The 18,215-nt window shown below is 43.4% G+C and overlaps 1 protein-coding gene across 1 annotated transcript in view; it reads right to left on the bottom strand.

The window, feature by feature from the left end:
• ADAMTS16 (ADAM metallopeptidase with thrombospondin type 1 motif 16) overlaps nt 1-18,215 on the bottom strand; it is a 181,420-nt gene that overhangs the window by 58,606 nt on the left and 104,599 nt on the right. The window contains exon 18 of the mRNA XM_004059064.5: nt 1,892-2,018. Coding sequence (XP_004059112.3) covers nt 1,892-2,018 — 127 coding nt within the window. The remainder of the gene's footprint in view (nt 1-1,891; nt 2,019-18,215) is intronic.

An 18,215-nucleotide genomic window follows, 5' to 3' on the forward strand; every position in this document is an offset into this window, starting at 1 on the left:
GAGGACAAGATCTTCCCAAGGAGGTGTCCTCCTTACTGTGATTGCAAGAGGGGTCCTGGCCCTTCAAATATTGGTAAGTGACCTCCTTCTCTTTACTGAGAGAGAGACCAGGGGTAACACCTACAAAAAGAGACGGTGCCTCCCACCTTCCTGTATTTTATTGCCTCGGGGAGAGTACCCAGCTTCATGCTTTTGAGCCATAGTTCAGCAAACTTGGGATCAATTTGCCAGCTACTGTGGATCTTTATCAAAATGCATTAGATTATCTTGTATTAAGTCTTTGAGCGCCTAGAGCTATTTGAAAGATCTAGTTGGAGTTAGAATTTCATTCTGTAAATATGTGATCTCAGGTGGTTTTTAATAGAGGCAGGAGGCAGAGAAATCCTAGGCAGACAGGGGCAGGTCCCCTGTGAAACCCCAGCTTCAAGCCAAAAAGAATCTGAAACCCACAGACCAGAGCGAGAACTTCCATTCCTGTTTGCCTGCTCTCTTCCGATTGGTTCTTTCTCAATAATGCCCTTTAAGCAATCAAATGTTGCCCTTTCCAATAGTACATATGGCCTGGCCGGCCCCCATCCTGTGCCTCTAAAGACCCCAGGCTCAGCTGGTAGAGGGGAGATGGCCTGACTTGGGGGAGGAGACCTGCTGACTTTGGGAGAAGATGACCTGCCATTCTCATCCCCTCTCCAGCTACCCTCTCTGCTGAGAGCTATTTTTATCGCTTGATAAAAGTCTCCGCCCTCACCATCCTTCAGTGGTCAAGCATGACCTCATTCTTTCTTGGATGGTGGACAAGAGCTCGGGGCCCACTGAGTGGGGGTACCAGAAATCGGCTGGCCCTTTGCCCCCGCTGGTGGAGGGCAGCTGCCCCCCACTACAGGGTCAGGGGCTGACTGAGCTGCGAACACACCTCCGTCCACTGGGCTGTGGCTGATGGAACTAAAAGGGCTAATTAGCACATTAACACCCCCTCTGGGGATTTGGGGTCACGGGCACCCTTGCCTGGGTACCACTGTGTTCCCCTCCAGGCAACACGCCTGGTCTGGCTGTGGGCTCTGCATGGAGCTTGCTCCTGTGTCTTCAGAGTGACCAGCTGGATCCTGTACTCACTTGCTCACATGCTCCCTCCCACAAGGGGCTGAGTTCAGGAGGCCCAGTAGAGAGGCACCCCTGCTGGGAGTCCAGCAAAGAGCCTGAGAAAAATCCTGCCTTGGTTTTCACAACCTTCTGTGACATGTCCCACGTAAAGATGAAGAAAGTGAAGACCAGAGGGATGAAGGCCTTGCCCAGACGTGATGGCTCCTGACAGTGCAGCAGGACAGTGGCTGCCTCAAGGGGCCCTTCCCCACCTCCTGCCTCAGAGAACCCGAGCTTGGGTTTAGGAACTCCTAGGGGCAGTAGCAGTGAGGGTAGAGTGGATGACAAGAGCCCTGGCTTTCTGTGGCTCCAGTCCTCACAGCTGTATGTTTGCAAGGCACTGAGGAATCCAGGGTTCCTTCCCCACTGGCAGGCCTTGTGATGGGTTCTTCCAGCAAGTTTCATTCGGCAAGAAAAGCACACACTAGTGGACAGGACAGCAGAGAGAATGCATCATTATCACCATAGCGTGTTATCACTCCTGCCAGCCTGCAACCAATTAAAGCACAAATACAACAAACAGGACGCCATTCTAAGAATGTCCACTTACAGTCACAAGAATTTCCAGACCACTTCCCGCCTAAACACACTCTCTAGGTCCCTTGTCCAGGCAGCTCTTGTCCCCTTTGCTTCTCCACTGTTATGAGTGACATGATGGCAATCAGCACTTCTCTCTCGAAATCAGGAGCTGCAAGACTCGCTGAGCACGTCTGCAAACTGGGAAACCTGCTTTGATGAACGTGATGCTTCTTACCTGGGAGGACAGGCAGATACTTTGCAAGGCACCAGCCCCGTGACAGGTCGTGTCTTGGGATTGCAGAAGGACGTATTTACTTGAAACTTCAGGTCTCTGTAGCAGCCCTCTCTCACGGTCATCTGTCCTGTAGGCAAGGATGAAATGTAGAATAAAGACTCACATGTACGCCCCACAGTAAAAGGCAGATGATGAGCTAATAAAATCTCTTTCAAAGAATTTTAGCCATACTGGCATGTCTTTGTGTTAATGACCAACTGGCCAACTATTAATACTCCACTTTTCTGACCTGTCTTCATAAGTTGTAATTCGTGAGTTTCATTCATTCTAAGATGCACATATTTTCCCTCCATATTTTTATATTAACATCTTTAAAGTCAACATTTGTTTTGCGATTGATGTCATCATACATTTGCTGAAATGTACCTGCTTCTTTTCTACTCTTTCCATAGTTGAAAACACCAGTGGATTTTCAGCAGAAACACCAATATTAAATACACCTGTTCCACATTTCCATTTGAGATGACAACAAGAAACAGTAATAAATCAGCAGGAAACATACACAACAAACTAACAAGCAGTTTGTCACCAGAGAATGCACAGAGCTAAATCTGAAAGGCTAACTTTAACAATCATGACTTAGGTGTTGTATAGAAGGAAGTCAATGGAAATGGAAGTTTGTTTGATTCTCAGCCTCTATCTATTTAAGACTTTGTGAACATTCCTATATTTGTTCAATATTTCAATTAATTAAATTTATCCCAAAGGGACTTTAACTTAAGTGAGGTACCAGGAATAGTCAATTCATTGAGATAGAAAGTAGAATGATGCTGGCCAGGGTCTTGAAGGAGGGGGAATTGGGAGCTAATGTCTAATGGACAGAAAGTTTCCATTTGAGATGAAAAAGTTCTGGAGATGATGGTGGTGATGATTGTACACCAATGTGAATGTACTTAACAGTAGTAAAATGTACATTCAAAAATGGTGAAAATAGCAAATTTTACATATATTTTGCCACAATAAAAAAGAGATACTTTGGTCGGCCGAGGCGGGTGGATCACGAGGTCAGGGGATTGAGGCCATCCTGGCCAACATGGTGAAACTCCGTCTCTACTAAAAATACAAAAATTAGCTGGGTGTGGTGGCACATGCCTGTATTCCTGGCTATCAGGAGGCTGAGGCAGCAGAATCGCTGGAACCAGGTAGTTGGAGGTTGCAGTGAGCAGAGATTGTGCCACTGCACTCCAGCCGGGTGGCAGAGCAAGACTCTGACAAAAAAAAAAAAAAAAAAAGAGAGGCTATAACTAAAAGACACTTTGAGGAATGATATTAAAGAGTGAATGCAGGGCCAGGCATGGTGGCTCACACTTGTAATCCCAGCACTTTGACAGGCTTAGGCATGTGAATCGCTTGAGTCCAGGAGTTTGAGACCAGCCTGAGCAATGTGGCGAAACCCCATCTCTACAAAAAATACAAAGATTAGCCAGGCATGGTGGCATGCACCTGTAGTCCCAGGTACTCAGGAGGCTGAGGGGAGATCACTTGAGCCTGGAAGGTAGAGGCTGCAGTGGGACGAAATGGCACTTCACTGCACTCCAGCCTGTATGATAGAGGGAAACCCTATCTCAAACGAGTTGATGCAGTAGGGGATAAAATAAATAGAACCAAACTAGTGTTGATTTAAAATTAACACAAAATATATTCAGATCTAAAAGTGATTTTATCACTCCCCTTGGAAATACCGATGAAGAAGTCCTGTGGATTGGGTGGAACACCTGTTCTCATTCCTCTGCAGCCCAAGCTGTGTACAACTCAGATGGACTCAGACAACTCAGAGTTTGCTCATAAGGAAATACAACAAAGAGATTGTCTCAGAGGAGCAAAGGAACAGACTGTAGACACGAGGCACAAAAATCTCTCATGCCAGTTCCACAGAAGTCAAACCCTTCCTGACTTAAGGAAAATTGAAAGTCTCTAAAACATACACTGAAAACAAGTTTGACATTTTGGGGCTGCTTAGTCAAAAGGAGTGGGGCCATTCAGAAAGGAAAGTTACACTCCGTACAGTATCAGTTTTCTCAAGTGTAAAGAGGAGGGCAGCTCTCCTAAGTTCCAAAGCAGGAACCACTGTAGGAGCTCATGGCTCTAAGCCCCAAACCACCCATTTCCTGAGGTTTAGCCCTTTGAGCATTGATAAAGCATGAAAGAGTGGTTACATAGGACCCTCACAGTTTGGTAAAACCAGTCATCTCTCTGCTAACTTGGCAGAATTATATATGTAACCCAGGTAAGTGGTTTGTACATGGTGCTCCCTTAAGGTGAATTTTGCAATTATTTCTCTGATTTTAGTGATCTCTGATCAGGAATAGATTATTTAAAAATGACTTTGATATATACTCTAGAAATGTAAGAAAATTATTTTAACATATTGAGCCTCTTGAAGAAGAATATTTCTATGAAAGTACAAGATTTAAACCACTACAGACTAAAAGCAAGAGGGCCAAGGAGGCGTCCATTGAAGATGGACCTCAATCCCTTGGGGCAACAGAAAGGCAATACAAGTAAATATTTCCAGCACTCTGGTAAGTCTGTAGCTTCAACATCTGTTCTAAAAGATCAATTTAGGAAAATCAAAGATGGATTTGGGATTGGCCTTTGAGTGTCCAAAGTCCCCCCAGGCAGGAGAAGTGGAGGTCGGGGGAGGGAGCTGCTCAGGGCAGCCTTTGAAAGGGGATGACACAGCGGGGTGAGAGTAATGCTAAAAGAAAATAAAAACTCAAGATTCCAATTCACTACACCAAAAGGAAAAATGAAGCTGAAAGCTGAGTTATGCAAAAAGCTGCCTTTCCTTTTGTTCCTAACAAGAAAGCTGCAGATACAAGGTTAAACATCCCCACTGGTAGCTACTGCATGTGCACCTTATCTTGTGTACAGTGCCGATTTACTGAGTGAGATGAATACTCAATTGATGATTCCCTGCCTGCTCCTTTTCCCTTGCAACCTGTGGATTCAGTAGTGGGACCATAACCTTACTCTTTCCCCTCTAGCCCACTTCTCCCCTTTAAATATTGAAGCTCTCAAAATAAATCATCTTTGGAGAAAGGCACAAACCAGAGACCGTGTTTCCGGGATTCTGTATTCCTTTCTCCTGGCCTATCCTTAACCTTGGCAAAATAAACTCAATAGATTGAGACCTGTCTCAGATACTTTTTACAGTAAACAGGGTGGGCTTCTAGAATTATGATGCTCAGCTGTCTGAACCTCGATTCAACAGATGTGTCCTTGTGTTGGAGATGAGAGCAGAAGTGGAATCTGCAGAAGCCTGAGTGGTCACAGGATCCTGCCCCATCAGTGATGCTGGACAAGGCTCAGTTGCAGCTCAGGTGGGACTCAGCAGGCCAGAGACATGCACAGGTGTTTACAGGATTCACAGTGGCTGTGCACGATGACCCAGATGGCTGCACAGTGGAAGTCACTGTGAAAGGAAGTGATGTCCCAGAAATTTATCGCTGTCAGTGTCCCTGAGATAGCAGTGGACCATCTCTGTGTCTCTGTGAGCCAGCACATCACACCCAGCACAGACACGGGTACCGAGGGGTGGGCAATAATGTGCCCCAAATGCCTCATAGTCAAGGCCTCACAGCGGCTCCTGCCCTCAGGAGGGAAGGGCAGCACTCTGTTCCGGATCAGCTTCTGTTTTCCAGCAAATGAATGTCCTTTTAAAAATGGCATTTCCTTTTAAAAATATACATACACACCCAAGAATGATCAATAAATACTAAAAAAATTAAAATATATATATATATATATATATATATGTATACACATACACATGCACACATTCCTGCCACTCCCAGATTAAAAGCCCATTTTTTTCTGTGTTTCAGCTCTGGACATCCCAGCCTTGCCCTTCTAGGCCTGTGATGCTGTGACCCTGCCCTGCAACCTCTCCTATAACCTCTCCTATGTCCTCTGACTCCCCAGGACCATCCACCTGCTGTTCTCTCCACCTGGAGTGCTGTCCTCTACAGCCATGCCAGTGGGCTTCCCCGGCAGGTTTCTTCTCATCCCTTTCAATCAGACTCAAACACCTGCTTCTCTAGATTCCTTGGCTCACCGGTTCTCAAGATTGAGTTGGTATCAGGGCACCCTGGAAGGGCTCATTCATTAAAACACGGAGTATCAGGCTCTGCTTCTGGATTTCAGCTGCAGCAGCTCTGTGGCTGGGTCTTAGAATTTGCATTTCTAACAAAGGCTCGGTTGCTACTGCTGATGCTGGACCAAGGACCACACTTTGAGAAGTGTAAGTCTGCTCTGGGCAGTCTTAGAAGCCACCATTGATTTCTATTTCAGTTTACCCAGGTGTCATTAGTACACACAGCTCCTAAGACCCCTGTGATCTCTGGAATATGGAATTTTCAGTCCCCACTCCCCGACCTCACCAACATCCAGATAGGGGAGAGAGGCTTGAGACTTGGCTAATCACTCACGGCTGATGATTCAATCAATCATTCCGATGTCATTCAACCTCTTTAATGACGGAGTTCAGAGAGATTGGTAGTTGGTAAACACATCCATATGGAGGGGGTGCACATCCCAACTCCAAGGGGTCAGACGCTCCTGTGCTCGGGACCCTTCGAGATCTCAAGACCTAAGTAACTCTTCGTCATTTGTAACCTTTGTAGTAAACCCATGATCGTCAATCAAGTGGCTTCTTGAGTTTTACGAGCCATTTTAGCAGATTAGCAAACCTGAAAGGGAAAGCCTGTGGGAACCCCTGACTTTGTAGGCAAGTTGTGGGTACCCATGAGACTCAAGACTGGAAACCGGCATCTGAGGGGAGGAAAGTCTTGGGGAATTGAGCTCTTAACCCTCTGGGGTCTGATGCTAATTCCAGGTAGTCAGTATCAGAACTGAACTGAATTGTAAGACACCAAGCTACCAGCATCTACAGAATTGGAGAACTGGTTGTTAGTGTGGAAAAACCCCACCAATTTGGTGTCAGAAGTGCTGTGAATAAAAACAGCTCATGTCCAGCTAGCTCAGCTTTATGCACATTTGCCCTGAAAAATGATAGCAGTAACATCATTTCCTCTCAAAGCATCCCAGTTGTGTGCATTACGTTGCCGTTTGCATTACGTTGCAGTTTGCATTACGTCGCAATTTGCATTACATCCCAGTTTGCATCCCAGTAATGCATCACATGGTGACTCTAATTATAAGGTTCTGTTAACATTTGTGTGTCATCTGTTGGAACAGATTTCTCGGGGGCAGAGTGCATGTGTTATTCATTGTTATAATTTCAGTGGCATGCATGGATTAGTTTGTCACTTCACTTATTAAGTAGGTTTTGAGCCACTGGATAATTCTGTTATATAAGCTTGGACAAGTTAGTAGTGGATTAACTAATACTTATCCCCCCAAACATTATCAAAATAGGGGATATTCTTTTCTTTATGTATTACTTAAGGGCAAACTGGGGCACAATTTCAATGACTGACTCATGCATTAATGTTGAGATGCAATGTGAAGATGTTTTATGAACCCACTTTCCACTTGCTAACTAGGGCTGAGAGACTATTAAATTAGAAAAAGAAACAAATGTTTGTTTAAAAATGTTCTGCAGAAAATCCTACGGACTTCCTTAAGTGTAATAGTTATGATAACCCGATTTAAATAAGAAACATACTGAATAACCACACTATTTTTCTAAAACTGTTAGAAGTCTAATGAATACAAATGAAAATTAATCTGTTCCTTTCCTTACACTTACTTTTCAAGTTTAAAGTCCATTTTTTAATTCTTAACCAAACTCTTACGGCTTTTTAGGAGGTGTGATTCTATAAATAATGGCTTCAGTTTGGTTTCCTGTTTTGAAATTAAAAACGTGAAATTCAAACCTTCTGTTCAAGTCTGAACAAAGAGTCATGCCTTTATGATCATTGATGATTCTGCGCAAGGTACGGTCTCTTAACTAAGCGAATAAGGAATCTGTTTTGCTTTGAAATAGAAACAGAAGTTGGCTTTATTAATGTCCTTAGTTTTCTTTCTTATTGGAGACATTTGTTTAGCTTCACTCTTGAGCTGCCTCAGTGTGGGCAAAGTCCCAAATCCAAGTCCCAGAACTTCTACCTGTTAATTGGATAACAGGGAAGTCTGGATCTAGTAAGTCATGTGATAATTTAGTAACAATGTAGTAAAAAAATTTAAAACTCAATGAAAAACACTGTGTTTGTCCAATGCAGGTGCAAGTTTTGCCTTGGCCAGTTATTTCTTAGCTGCGACTTTAGAAATCTTTTGTTTTCCTTAATGAGGCATTACTAGCATTTTAGGCAACAACATTCCTTGTTATGCAGCACAACAGTGCATATTGCAAGACTTTTAGCATCCCTGGATCCTGCCCAGTAAATGTCAGTAGCATCCCTCTCCCAGTTATCATGACAACTAAAATACTGCCACGGGTTTCCAAATGCTCCTTATGAGGGACAGTAGAATCTTCAGTTGAGAATGCTGATGGATGAGAAGCACATAAGGTAAGTATATAATTAGGAAATAAAAGAGGAATGTAAAGTGTTCCTTTGAAAGTTTTAGCAATTAACAGAAATAGAGCAAAAAGAAAATCAGGTAGCAGGTTCCAAAAAAACTTACTTAAGAAAATAATGATGAAAATGCTACAAAAGATAAACTGTGGAATGTAGCTAAAGCAGTATTCAGAGGACAATTCATGGCCTTAAATACTTATGTCAATATATGAATAAGAATAAAAATAAGTGAACCAGATATTTTTAATTAGGATGTTAGAAATAAAGGATAGCCCAAGAAAGCAGAAAGAGGGATCTGATATAGAAACAAAAGTCAATATATTAGAAACAGAAGTCAATATGTTGAACATAATAACATACAACTTTGCATACCTTCTTCTTTCACACTCTCCTCTGTATCACAGGTTCTAAAAATCAGGAGTACATTTTCTAACTCTCATATCTGTGAAGCTTTCAGTTAGATCCCACTAATCAGAGGCACTAGCATGCGATTTGGAAGGTGGAGGAGTGAGAAGCCACATGCTCCCACCTCTGGAAGCAGTGGATGTAAGGATGGGCTTTGGCAGATGCAAAGGTCTGTGGCCATCTTCAAGCATTTTCCTGGGAATCACTTGCTCCAGTGCTGGATTATCTGTAATCATCACCAATGATCTCTAAAATTTTCTGCAACTTTCTGACTTTTCAAAATCCGGAGTAACTCTGAGAGCTACAGATGTCTGGCCTTTACTCCTTCAATCTCTCTATTTATTTTGTAAACAACAAATCCTCTGTATTAAATAACTTCTTGCTTGAAATACCTAGAAAGGTTTCTATTTTCTTGGTGAAATACCTAGAAAGGTTTCTATTTTTTTGGTGAAACTGTCACTGATACATTGACTTCATGAAGAATATAAGTAGTAAGTACAAACATGCAAGATAAGAAATGAGAATAAGAAAATATTTACATGTAGAAGAAATGAAAATAATCTAATGGGATACTCTTTTCAAATATATAAAATTAAATTTTAAATTATACATTTAAAAAGATGGTTTTCTTAATTAGAAAAACTATTTCCAGAAGGGATAAACAATCTAAGTAGTCCAATTACCACACATAATAATATAAAAATGTATCAAAGATCTAACTCCTTCAAAAAGCAGCAGATTCAGCTGCTTCAAATATATTTTACCAAATGCTAGGAGATAGTTAACACCAAAGCTATTAAATTGTTCCAGAGCATAAAAAATACACTTATAGAAATTAATGTAGTATATTTTAGCACACAAAAGAAAACTACAGCTCAATAATACTTAGTAGTATTAATGTGAGAAATACTAAATAAATTAAGAGAAGGCAGGATCAAGTAGCATATTAGAAAGAAATAAATCACCAGACAATGATTCATAGCAGGAATGTAAGGATGGTTCAATGTCAAGAAAATATGTTAATATATTTCACCATGTAATGGATTAAAGGACAAACATAAACTCCATAAATGTAATAAAGTTCAGCATTTCATAAATTTACCCTCTATTTTTTATAAAAATATTAATGAAACAGACAACAGATGGATATTTACTCACATCAATATATCTGAATATTTGTATGAGTTTGTGTGTTTATGTGTGTATATCTGTATCTACGTATATAAATATAGGTACTTGTATGTTTATTTAAACCTAGAAGCTAGCATTATGGGAAACACTAGAAATATTCCCATTAAGGTCAGAAATAAAAAAAATTATTATAAGTTAAAATTATTTTGGAGATGCTGGCTGACACAATTTGACAAAATTAAAAGAATATAGGGCGTATGAAAGTTATGACAACGGGAAAGCTTATGTGGTATGATTATGTATCTAGGAAGCTCAAGAGAATAGGTGTTAAGATGGATCTGATAACTGATTATTGGAAGTGGGGAAAAGAAAGGACTAGAAACAGGGAGAGCAAGATGAATGATCAGAGATTCTTCGGTAACTTGAAAAAAATCAAGCCTGAATGTAAAAAGCCCAGAGAAGTCTTTGAGGTAACTGGGAAATGACCCCTGTTGCCAAGACAGTGTGAATTCGCTACAATGGGGCAAACCAAGCAAAGGTGCCCTTCAGGCCACCGTAGGTGTAGGACTGACGAGAGAACAGAGATAGAGGCAGAGATTCACGCGAAAAGACACAAGCCCTTTCCTGGGTAGTGATGGTGGGGAAAAGCATTCGATAAGCCATCACTCTAAGGGAGAATACAAAGAAAGGAGGGCCCTGATCTTGTTAGACATCTGCATTCATGGGAATAAACAGGTCTTGGAAATCCAGAGGAAAGAAGTTTCAAGGGAGCAGTGACCAGCTGTCGAAGGCTGCAGGGAGGCCAGGGAGGAAGTGCTGAGAAAGAGCCTGTGGATGTGGTGACCAGGTGGGGTCTGGACTGGAGGATCTTTGAAGATGTGGATTGCAGAGATGAAACTGAGGCACTAGGGATGAGTTGGTGGTCCCTGGGTGGGAACGCAAGCGGGAAGTGCGGGTTGCATTGAAGAAAACCTTGTGAAAGGAAAATAAATCTTGGGACCTCAAAATTACTAAGCTAAAGGGAAAAGTCAAGCTGGGAACTGCTTAGGGCAAACCTGCCTCCCCTTCTGTCAGTCATCCCTCTGAGGCTCACCTGAGACAAACGCATATCTGGTTGCTTCCTCACCCCTATTGTTTATGTAAAAATGCAGAAGTGCTGAGCCAGACTAAATAGTGTATTCAGTGGAAGGCTGATCAAGGACACAAAAGAATGCAACCTGTTGTCTTGTATCTACTTGTAACCTGGAAGCTCCAACTTTGAGTTGTCCCGCCTTACCGGACTGTACCAGTGTACATCTCACACATATTGATTAATGTCTCATGTCTCCCTAAAAATGTACAAAAGTAAACTGCACCACTGACCACCTTGGACACATGTCTCAGGACTTCCTGAGGCTGTGTCATAGGAGTGTCCTTAATCTTGGCAAAATAAACTTTCTAATTGACCAAGACCTGTCTTAGATATTTTGCATTCACAGGCTTCACGCTGAAAAGCAAAGAAGGAAGAAGAGAAGTAGGAGAAAGAAGAGTTTAAGATTATGGAGACATGAGCACATTTAAGAAAAAGGAATGGTTGGGAAGGAGAGGGAAGAATGACATGGAATGAAAAAGAGGGTATATTTGATGATAAGAAATGTGGATAATGGGATAAAGAGCACCAGTGGAGAATTTCATTTAGAGAGAAACATCCCCTCTGGGGCAAAAAGACAAGAAAAGATGAGTAACAGGGAACTCTTGAGAGAAGGTGGTGGGAGCAAGCTGATGCTTCCATATGGCATGGCCTTTCCTGCATAGGGGGACGGAAACTGCCTGGTGTACACGCAGAGACCTAGGCTGATGGAGACAAAAACATATGGAACCTATTGCAGCATATTCCATCATGGGTTTGGCTTTCAATTTGCTTCTGAGGGTAAAGTTTTGACTTTAATCTATAAAGATCAGTAGGGTTTGGGATTCTGTTAACAGAAATTGTTTTCCTCTTTTTACAAAATTACCATGATTAAAGTCATATGAGGGGGCAGTCTGCTAATGATCCTCAGGCTTGCATCCTGGGAGTTCTCCAGGGAAGCCCTTGTCCTCAGTTTTCACCCCCATGCACTAAGGCGTCTACACTCACCTTTCAAAGGTCGTAAAGGTGGGCCTTTCCCTATCCCGATCCCTGAAATGCCACTTTAAAATTAACTGCTGCATTCAGTGGAATTATTGTTTTCCTTAAAATGCAGTTTTCCCCCCAGGGCAATCATTTTCTTATTGTGACTTCTGAATGCCAGAGATTCCAGAAATCTCTCTGGGGGCTCCCTGGAGTACAAGCCAAGGACTGGTGAGTGTCCTTTGCATAGGATGTGTTTGGAGAGAAGTCCCCTGGTGAAAACACAGTGGAAAGCGACTTTCCCGTGCATTGTAGACACTGGGATGTAGTATTAAAAGCACCGACGGCCCGGCGCGGTGGCTCACGCCTGCAATCCCAGCACTTTGGGAGGCCGAGGCGGGCGGATCACGAAGTCAGGAGATCAAGACCATCCTGGCTAACACGGTGCAACCCCGTCTCTACTAAAAATACAAAAAGTAGGCGGGCGGATCACGATGTCAGGAGATCAAGACCATCCTGGCTAACACGGTGAAACCCCATCTCTACTAAAAATACAAAAAGTAGCCGGGCGTGGTGGCGGCCGCCTGTAGTCTCAGCTACTCGGGAGGCTGAGGCAGGAGAATGGAGGGAACCTGGGAGGTTGCAGTGAGCCGAGGTTGCGCCACTGCACTCCAGCCTGGGCGACAGAGGGAGAGTCTGTCTCAAAAAAAAAAAAAAAAAGAAAAGAAAAAAAAAAGCACCGACTACTTGGCCCCATGCCCAGGGCTTTTGATTCAGTAGTTCTGGGCTGGGGGCCCGAGAATCTGCATTTCTCAGGAGTTCCCAAGTGATGCTGAATCTGCTGGCCTGGGGTCCTACGATGCAGAGAGCATCTCAGTTACTCTTCCACAAGATTTCTCAAACAGTGATCTTACCCTGGTAGGCACCCAGGTTCATGAAAGTGAAATCAGAATCTTTACAACTCCATCTCCCTTCAGTCTCTGTGCCACAGAAAACTAAAAATCTCTGTGTGTGTGTCACATGCACACATATTTGTAGTCAGGGTTTTCCCAACAGAAAAGGTTTTAGACTTTTAGAAACCACCCCATTTGAAACACTCTCCATAAAAGTGAAGCCAATATTTGTAATTTCTAAGGAACTTTCTTTGGAGTATGGAAGCATTATTTGTTTATAGTCTGTTGAAAGTAGGAATAGCACTTGGATATATTAATAATTGCTCAAGAATGTGAGCTGCCACATTAGAAGTGGGCTGTTCATGCTCATACCTAAGGAGAAACTCTCTGCAAATGAAGGATACAGATGACATAGTGACATAGAAAAAGCCGATCACCAGGAAGGTATGCATATGCAGAGCTGTGCATGGAGGGAGAGACGGAATGGGTGCACCAAGATGCTTACAGTGATGTCTTTCAAGGAGGGGTGTCTCAGGAATGATTTGTGTTCTTTACTTTCCATTTATTTATGACATCCGCCATGAAAAACATGCCCAAAACTTGCAAATTTGAGCCTTCATGAAGGTGGATATCCTGTCTTGCTGACGCCCTGGGCGGGCTTGGCTCAAGGACACTGGGGAGGAGGCCCCGACTGCTCTGAACTTTCTTATCTGCCTACACTCTCTGTCCACCACTGCTATGGCCTCTTCTTCCCCTGACTGCCCCAAGGACTCTGAATCCAAAGGCCTGAAGGGATGAATGGAGGGAGGAAGGAGTCAGGGGCTACCAGGCAGCTGACATTTGGTTTTACTTTGATTCATCTTATATATTGTTGACTGACACAGACCACAGAATATCAAACTGGAGAGACCTTAGAAGCCCCTTTAAAACACACATCTCTGTGCCTCTCCAGGAGTGCACACACACACACACACACACACACACAGAGAAGAGACAGACAGGGTGATGAACCAGTTCAAGTACCTTTCTCAGCAGAAGGCAGAATAGAAGTCAGTCCCAAACAGCACCCTCTCCACCACACCATCCATCACACCAGGGTCCTGCTCCTGGGCCTGGGCCCCAACACTCATACCTGAACTCTCAGGGATCACACAGGTGTCACATGGTTGGGTTAGTAAAGAGTGGGTTTGAGTTATGCTCTAAGAAACCAGTTTTCATGGTTAATCCAGCACTATTGGGAAACACATGAGATCAGAAGGTCTTTGCTTGGTTGGAGAACCTGAAAATCTGAGGTCGTAGGCTGGCCAGGGACATTGAGATTTCTTCTTCCATATCTTTGATTTTGTCCCTTATTTTCTGCATGGCTCCTATCAGAACAGTTCCCCTATAGGATTTCTCCCTAAATCCTCTGTCAAACTCTTGCTTTTCTGTTGTCTATTTGATATGAACAGGAGGCAGGGAAATACAGGGTAGAAGAGGGCAGGTTCCTGGCGAGGGCTCCGCCCTTAAGCCTGGACCCACAACGCAAAGTGAGAACTCTTCCTGTTTTCTTGCAAGAATGTTGCCTTTTGGCTCACCTTGCCCCCTATCCTGTGCCCATAAGAACCCCAAACCTCAGACTCAGTGGACACACACATACACAGAAGAGAGAAGCATCTGAACATCGAGAGGAGAAAAGTAGCTGGACATTGGAGACTATGGTTGGAAAGGAGTTCAGCCAGGGATGGTTGGAGAGGAGTTTGGCTGGGGACAGCCAGACTCCAGGGGAAGATTATCTTCCCACTCCACCCCCTTTCCAGTTCCCTTTCCCACTAGAGTCACTTCCACAACTCAGTAAAGTCCTCCATGTTCACCACCCTTCAATTTGTTCCTGTGACATGATTATTCCCGGACGCTGGACAAGAACTCGGGTACCAAGAGGGCAGGGTGTAAAAGGCTGTCACCTGACCCTCCACTGAGCTGGTTAATACTTAGCAGTCTACAAATGCTAAAAGAGCACTGATTGTAACACAGGCCCTCTGGGGCTCCAGGGGTCGCAGACACCCTTTCCTGGATGGCAGAGCTGAGAGAGTATTGTAACACACTTGGATGCTACTGCAGGGCCCGTGCAAAGCCTGCTTCCACCACGCAGGAGCCACCAGCCGGTTCCAACGTTCATTCACTCTGGTTCCTACACCCATCTGCTTGTGTGCTCCTTCTCATAAGGGATTGAGCACGGTGGCTGAGTCAACGAGCCACCCCCTTCACGGGTCTCATGCAGGGAGTCAGGGGCACTCTCCCATCTCATGTTCAGAACACCGTGCCGATCCGTGTTTCCATTACCCAGTAATAAGACATCTACTTCTTACATGTCCGCCTCACATGTAGGAAAAACTGCAAGAACTAAAAATTAAGCAAAAGAAACTACACTCCAGTTCTTGCATACTCTGTCTGTTTTCAAAGGGTTTTTCTTGGGTCCTTAATCAGAGACTTTTGATGACAATACACGTGTAATTTGCTTGCTCAAGATCTTGGATTAGTCTACTTAGACCTAAAGGATTAAGTTCTTATATTTGACATCAGCACTCCTGGTCCTAGGCCTTCAGGCTCCAGGACTCACAGCATTCTTCTCCAGCCATCACCTCAGACTCAGACTGGAAGACACCTCTCTGGTTATCCTGTTTCTTTAGCTTGCCTTCAGTGAATTATGTAAGCCAATCTCTCCCAATCAATCTCTTTTTCTCTACATAGATAGATGAGCAGATAGACAGATATGTCCTTTTGGTTGTTTCTCTGGAGGACCCTAATATACCAAGCCATATAAACAGTAAGACACAAAAGTGAATTTAAATGTTTATTCCATTGACTAATTCCAAATGTCTGAATATTCTGAGAATGTAAAAATATGTACAGACAGCCATATGTCCACTAGTATTGAGGCTTTCCAAGGTCTATTGTTGTACCAGATTTTGGATGATTATGTTTTCAGATGCATCTCATATGATGGAATGGAGAGCCTCCTTGGCAATTAAGCTCAGATATTACTTCTCCGAATATTTATGGAGAATCAGGTATTATTTCTCTGACTAATGGCACGTCCATGAAGCAACTTCTCAGCAGTACTTACAATCACTTAACTTTGTCAGAAAGAAAAATCACAGAATCTATTTGAATGCCAGAATCACGCAGGCCAATTTTCTAAATGATCTATATTAATAGATAAGAGAAAGGAAGGGCATAAGCTTCAAAAGGTAATGTAAGAAACTTGGAGAGAACAATCCATTAGCTGTGGAAAGACAAACCCTGGCCATGGGGTGGTGAGTTTGATGAGCAATGTGCTTGGGCGCTGCTTTCATCTTTTTACAGAAACCAGCTCTGGCCAGGTCTTTGGAAACCGCTTAAAAATCCTCATGTTTGCCAGGCTGTCTAGGAGAAGAGTCTTAAGTCTGAAAGATTATGATTTCATCAAAAAATTGCTGACTTTTCCATAATGTGAACTATAGAATGAATTCCAGCTGTTGCCAAAAGCTTTATCCTCCTTTTATAAAGAAAAAGAAAAAAAAAATCAAACGAATTCTGTAAGCAAAATTACATGGAAAACCAGACGGTGTTCCATAAATGAACACATGAGCTCTCAAAAGAAGCATGCATTGTTTCTATCACATGTGCTAGATATATTATTGACGCCTCATGCATGAGCATTACAGGACCTTGAACTCGGAAGAGGGAAGATAGCTCAAAGGTGTATTCCTGGATGCAGTCCAAATTCTGAATGGTTCCCAGTGTATTTAAGTGACAGGCTGGCCTGGCACAATCGCTGTGGACACATGTTATCCCAACATTTACTGGAGCTTGGAAGCTGAGGCACCTTCACATGTCTTACCAGAGGCAGATTCCCTGCTTCACAGGGAACTGGCTTCACTAGCTGATTTCCCTGACAGCCTTGACTTGTCAATGGCAAAGGGACATGCAGCCCATCTGGATATAGGCAGTAATCGCCCATTTTTAGGGCTCCAAGTTTGCAGACGTTAAGACCTGTGGGTACAAGTGACCTGCACAGCGAAGGTGGCGAAGAACAGGCCACGGCCACGTAGTGGGAACGTGGGAGGGACCTTGGCACCCCTGATGAGTGGAGGCTTGATGGAACTGCACAGACTCTGGGAACGGGAAAGAATTCCTGATTTTTGGGAAGATGTGGGCTTCCTCGTTTTACCCTGGACCTCTGAGCACACTTGACGAAATGGGCCCGGGTGACATCACACAGCCCAGGCCCCTGAGGAATACACCCCACTCTCTGGGAAACAAACCTTTGTTTTCCTCTCTGCTTTTTTGGGAATAAAGGGGTTGGGAGCGGGGGGTGGGGGGGGGGGGTAATATATTTTGTAATTTATAGGGACTTAGATAAAGAATAAAGAATGGGAGACGTTTTTAGTAGATCAGCTCAAAGGTGACCCAAGGCAGGGAAGAAGAAACCAGAATCATTTCAAGTTGAACTCTGGGACCCAACCCTTTAGCTGAAGTTTAAAAGAGAAAGAGACACACCCACTCTAGGATTCAGAACATTCTAGCACACAAAATGAGGATGGGGAAGATCTCATTTGAAGCAGTTCCTTTGAAAAAGATGGAGAAATGTTAGCCAATCAGATGAGCAGTAGGAACCAAAACCCACTGCTGCTCTTTAAAGCCATCCCAGCAATGGAATTCAGAGGAAGACAGGCGTCCCAACTGCAGCTGAGCTGAGACTCTTCCTGCCCACAGGCCTGGAGATCTCTCTGAATTCTCACAGTTCTTGGAACACAACGCAGTCTATCATCTTGCATTGTCACACATGGGCATATGGGTAACTCCTTGCTCCAGACTGCAAATGATTTGGAGGACAGGGCCAAGTATATACCATCTGTCCTTATACACTCCAAACTCAGCATAGCGGCTCGCACATTTAAGAAAAAATCACTGGATCGAAGTACTCGATTCCCCGATTAAGATGCACAAATGTACAATACCTCAACTAGCTATGACACTAAAGAGGCACTAAATAGTTTTCACGTAAAGCAACACCGACTTTGGCATTTCATTGCTCAATTCAGATAGAGAAGAAATCAAGCAAAAGTCTCTTGTATTTCCTCAGGTGGCTTTAAGATGTTTAAGGTTCAGATCCAAACACGCAAGCATATGCTGACTGATGATGAATGAATGAATGGATAAATGGATGGTTTGATATCAGCAAAGTAAGGCAAGTTTGCAAGCGATTTCAATCATTTTTTTCAAACTTAATCCCTAAATGA

This window comes from Gorilla gorilla, chromosome 19, assembly GCF_029281585.2.
Source record: "Gorilla gorilla gorilla isolate KB3781 chromosome 19, NHGRI_mGorGor1-v2.1_pri, whole genome shotgun sequence".
Classification (NCBI taxonomy): domain Eukaryota; kingdom Metazoa; phylum Chordata; class Mammalia; order Primates; family Hominidae; genus Gorilla; species Gorilla gorilla.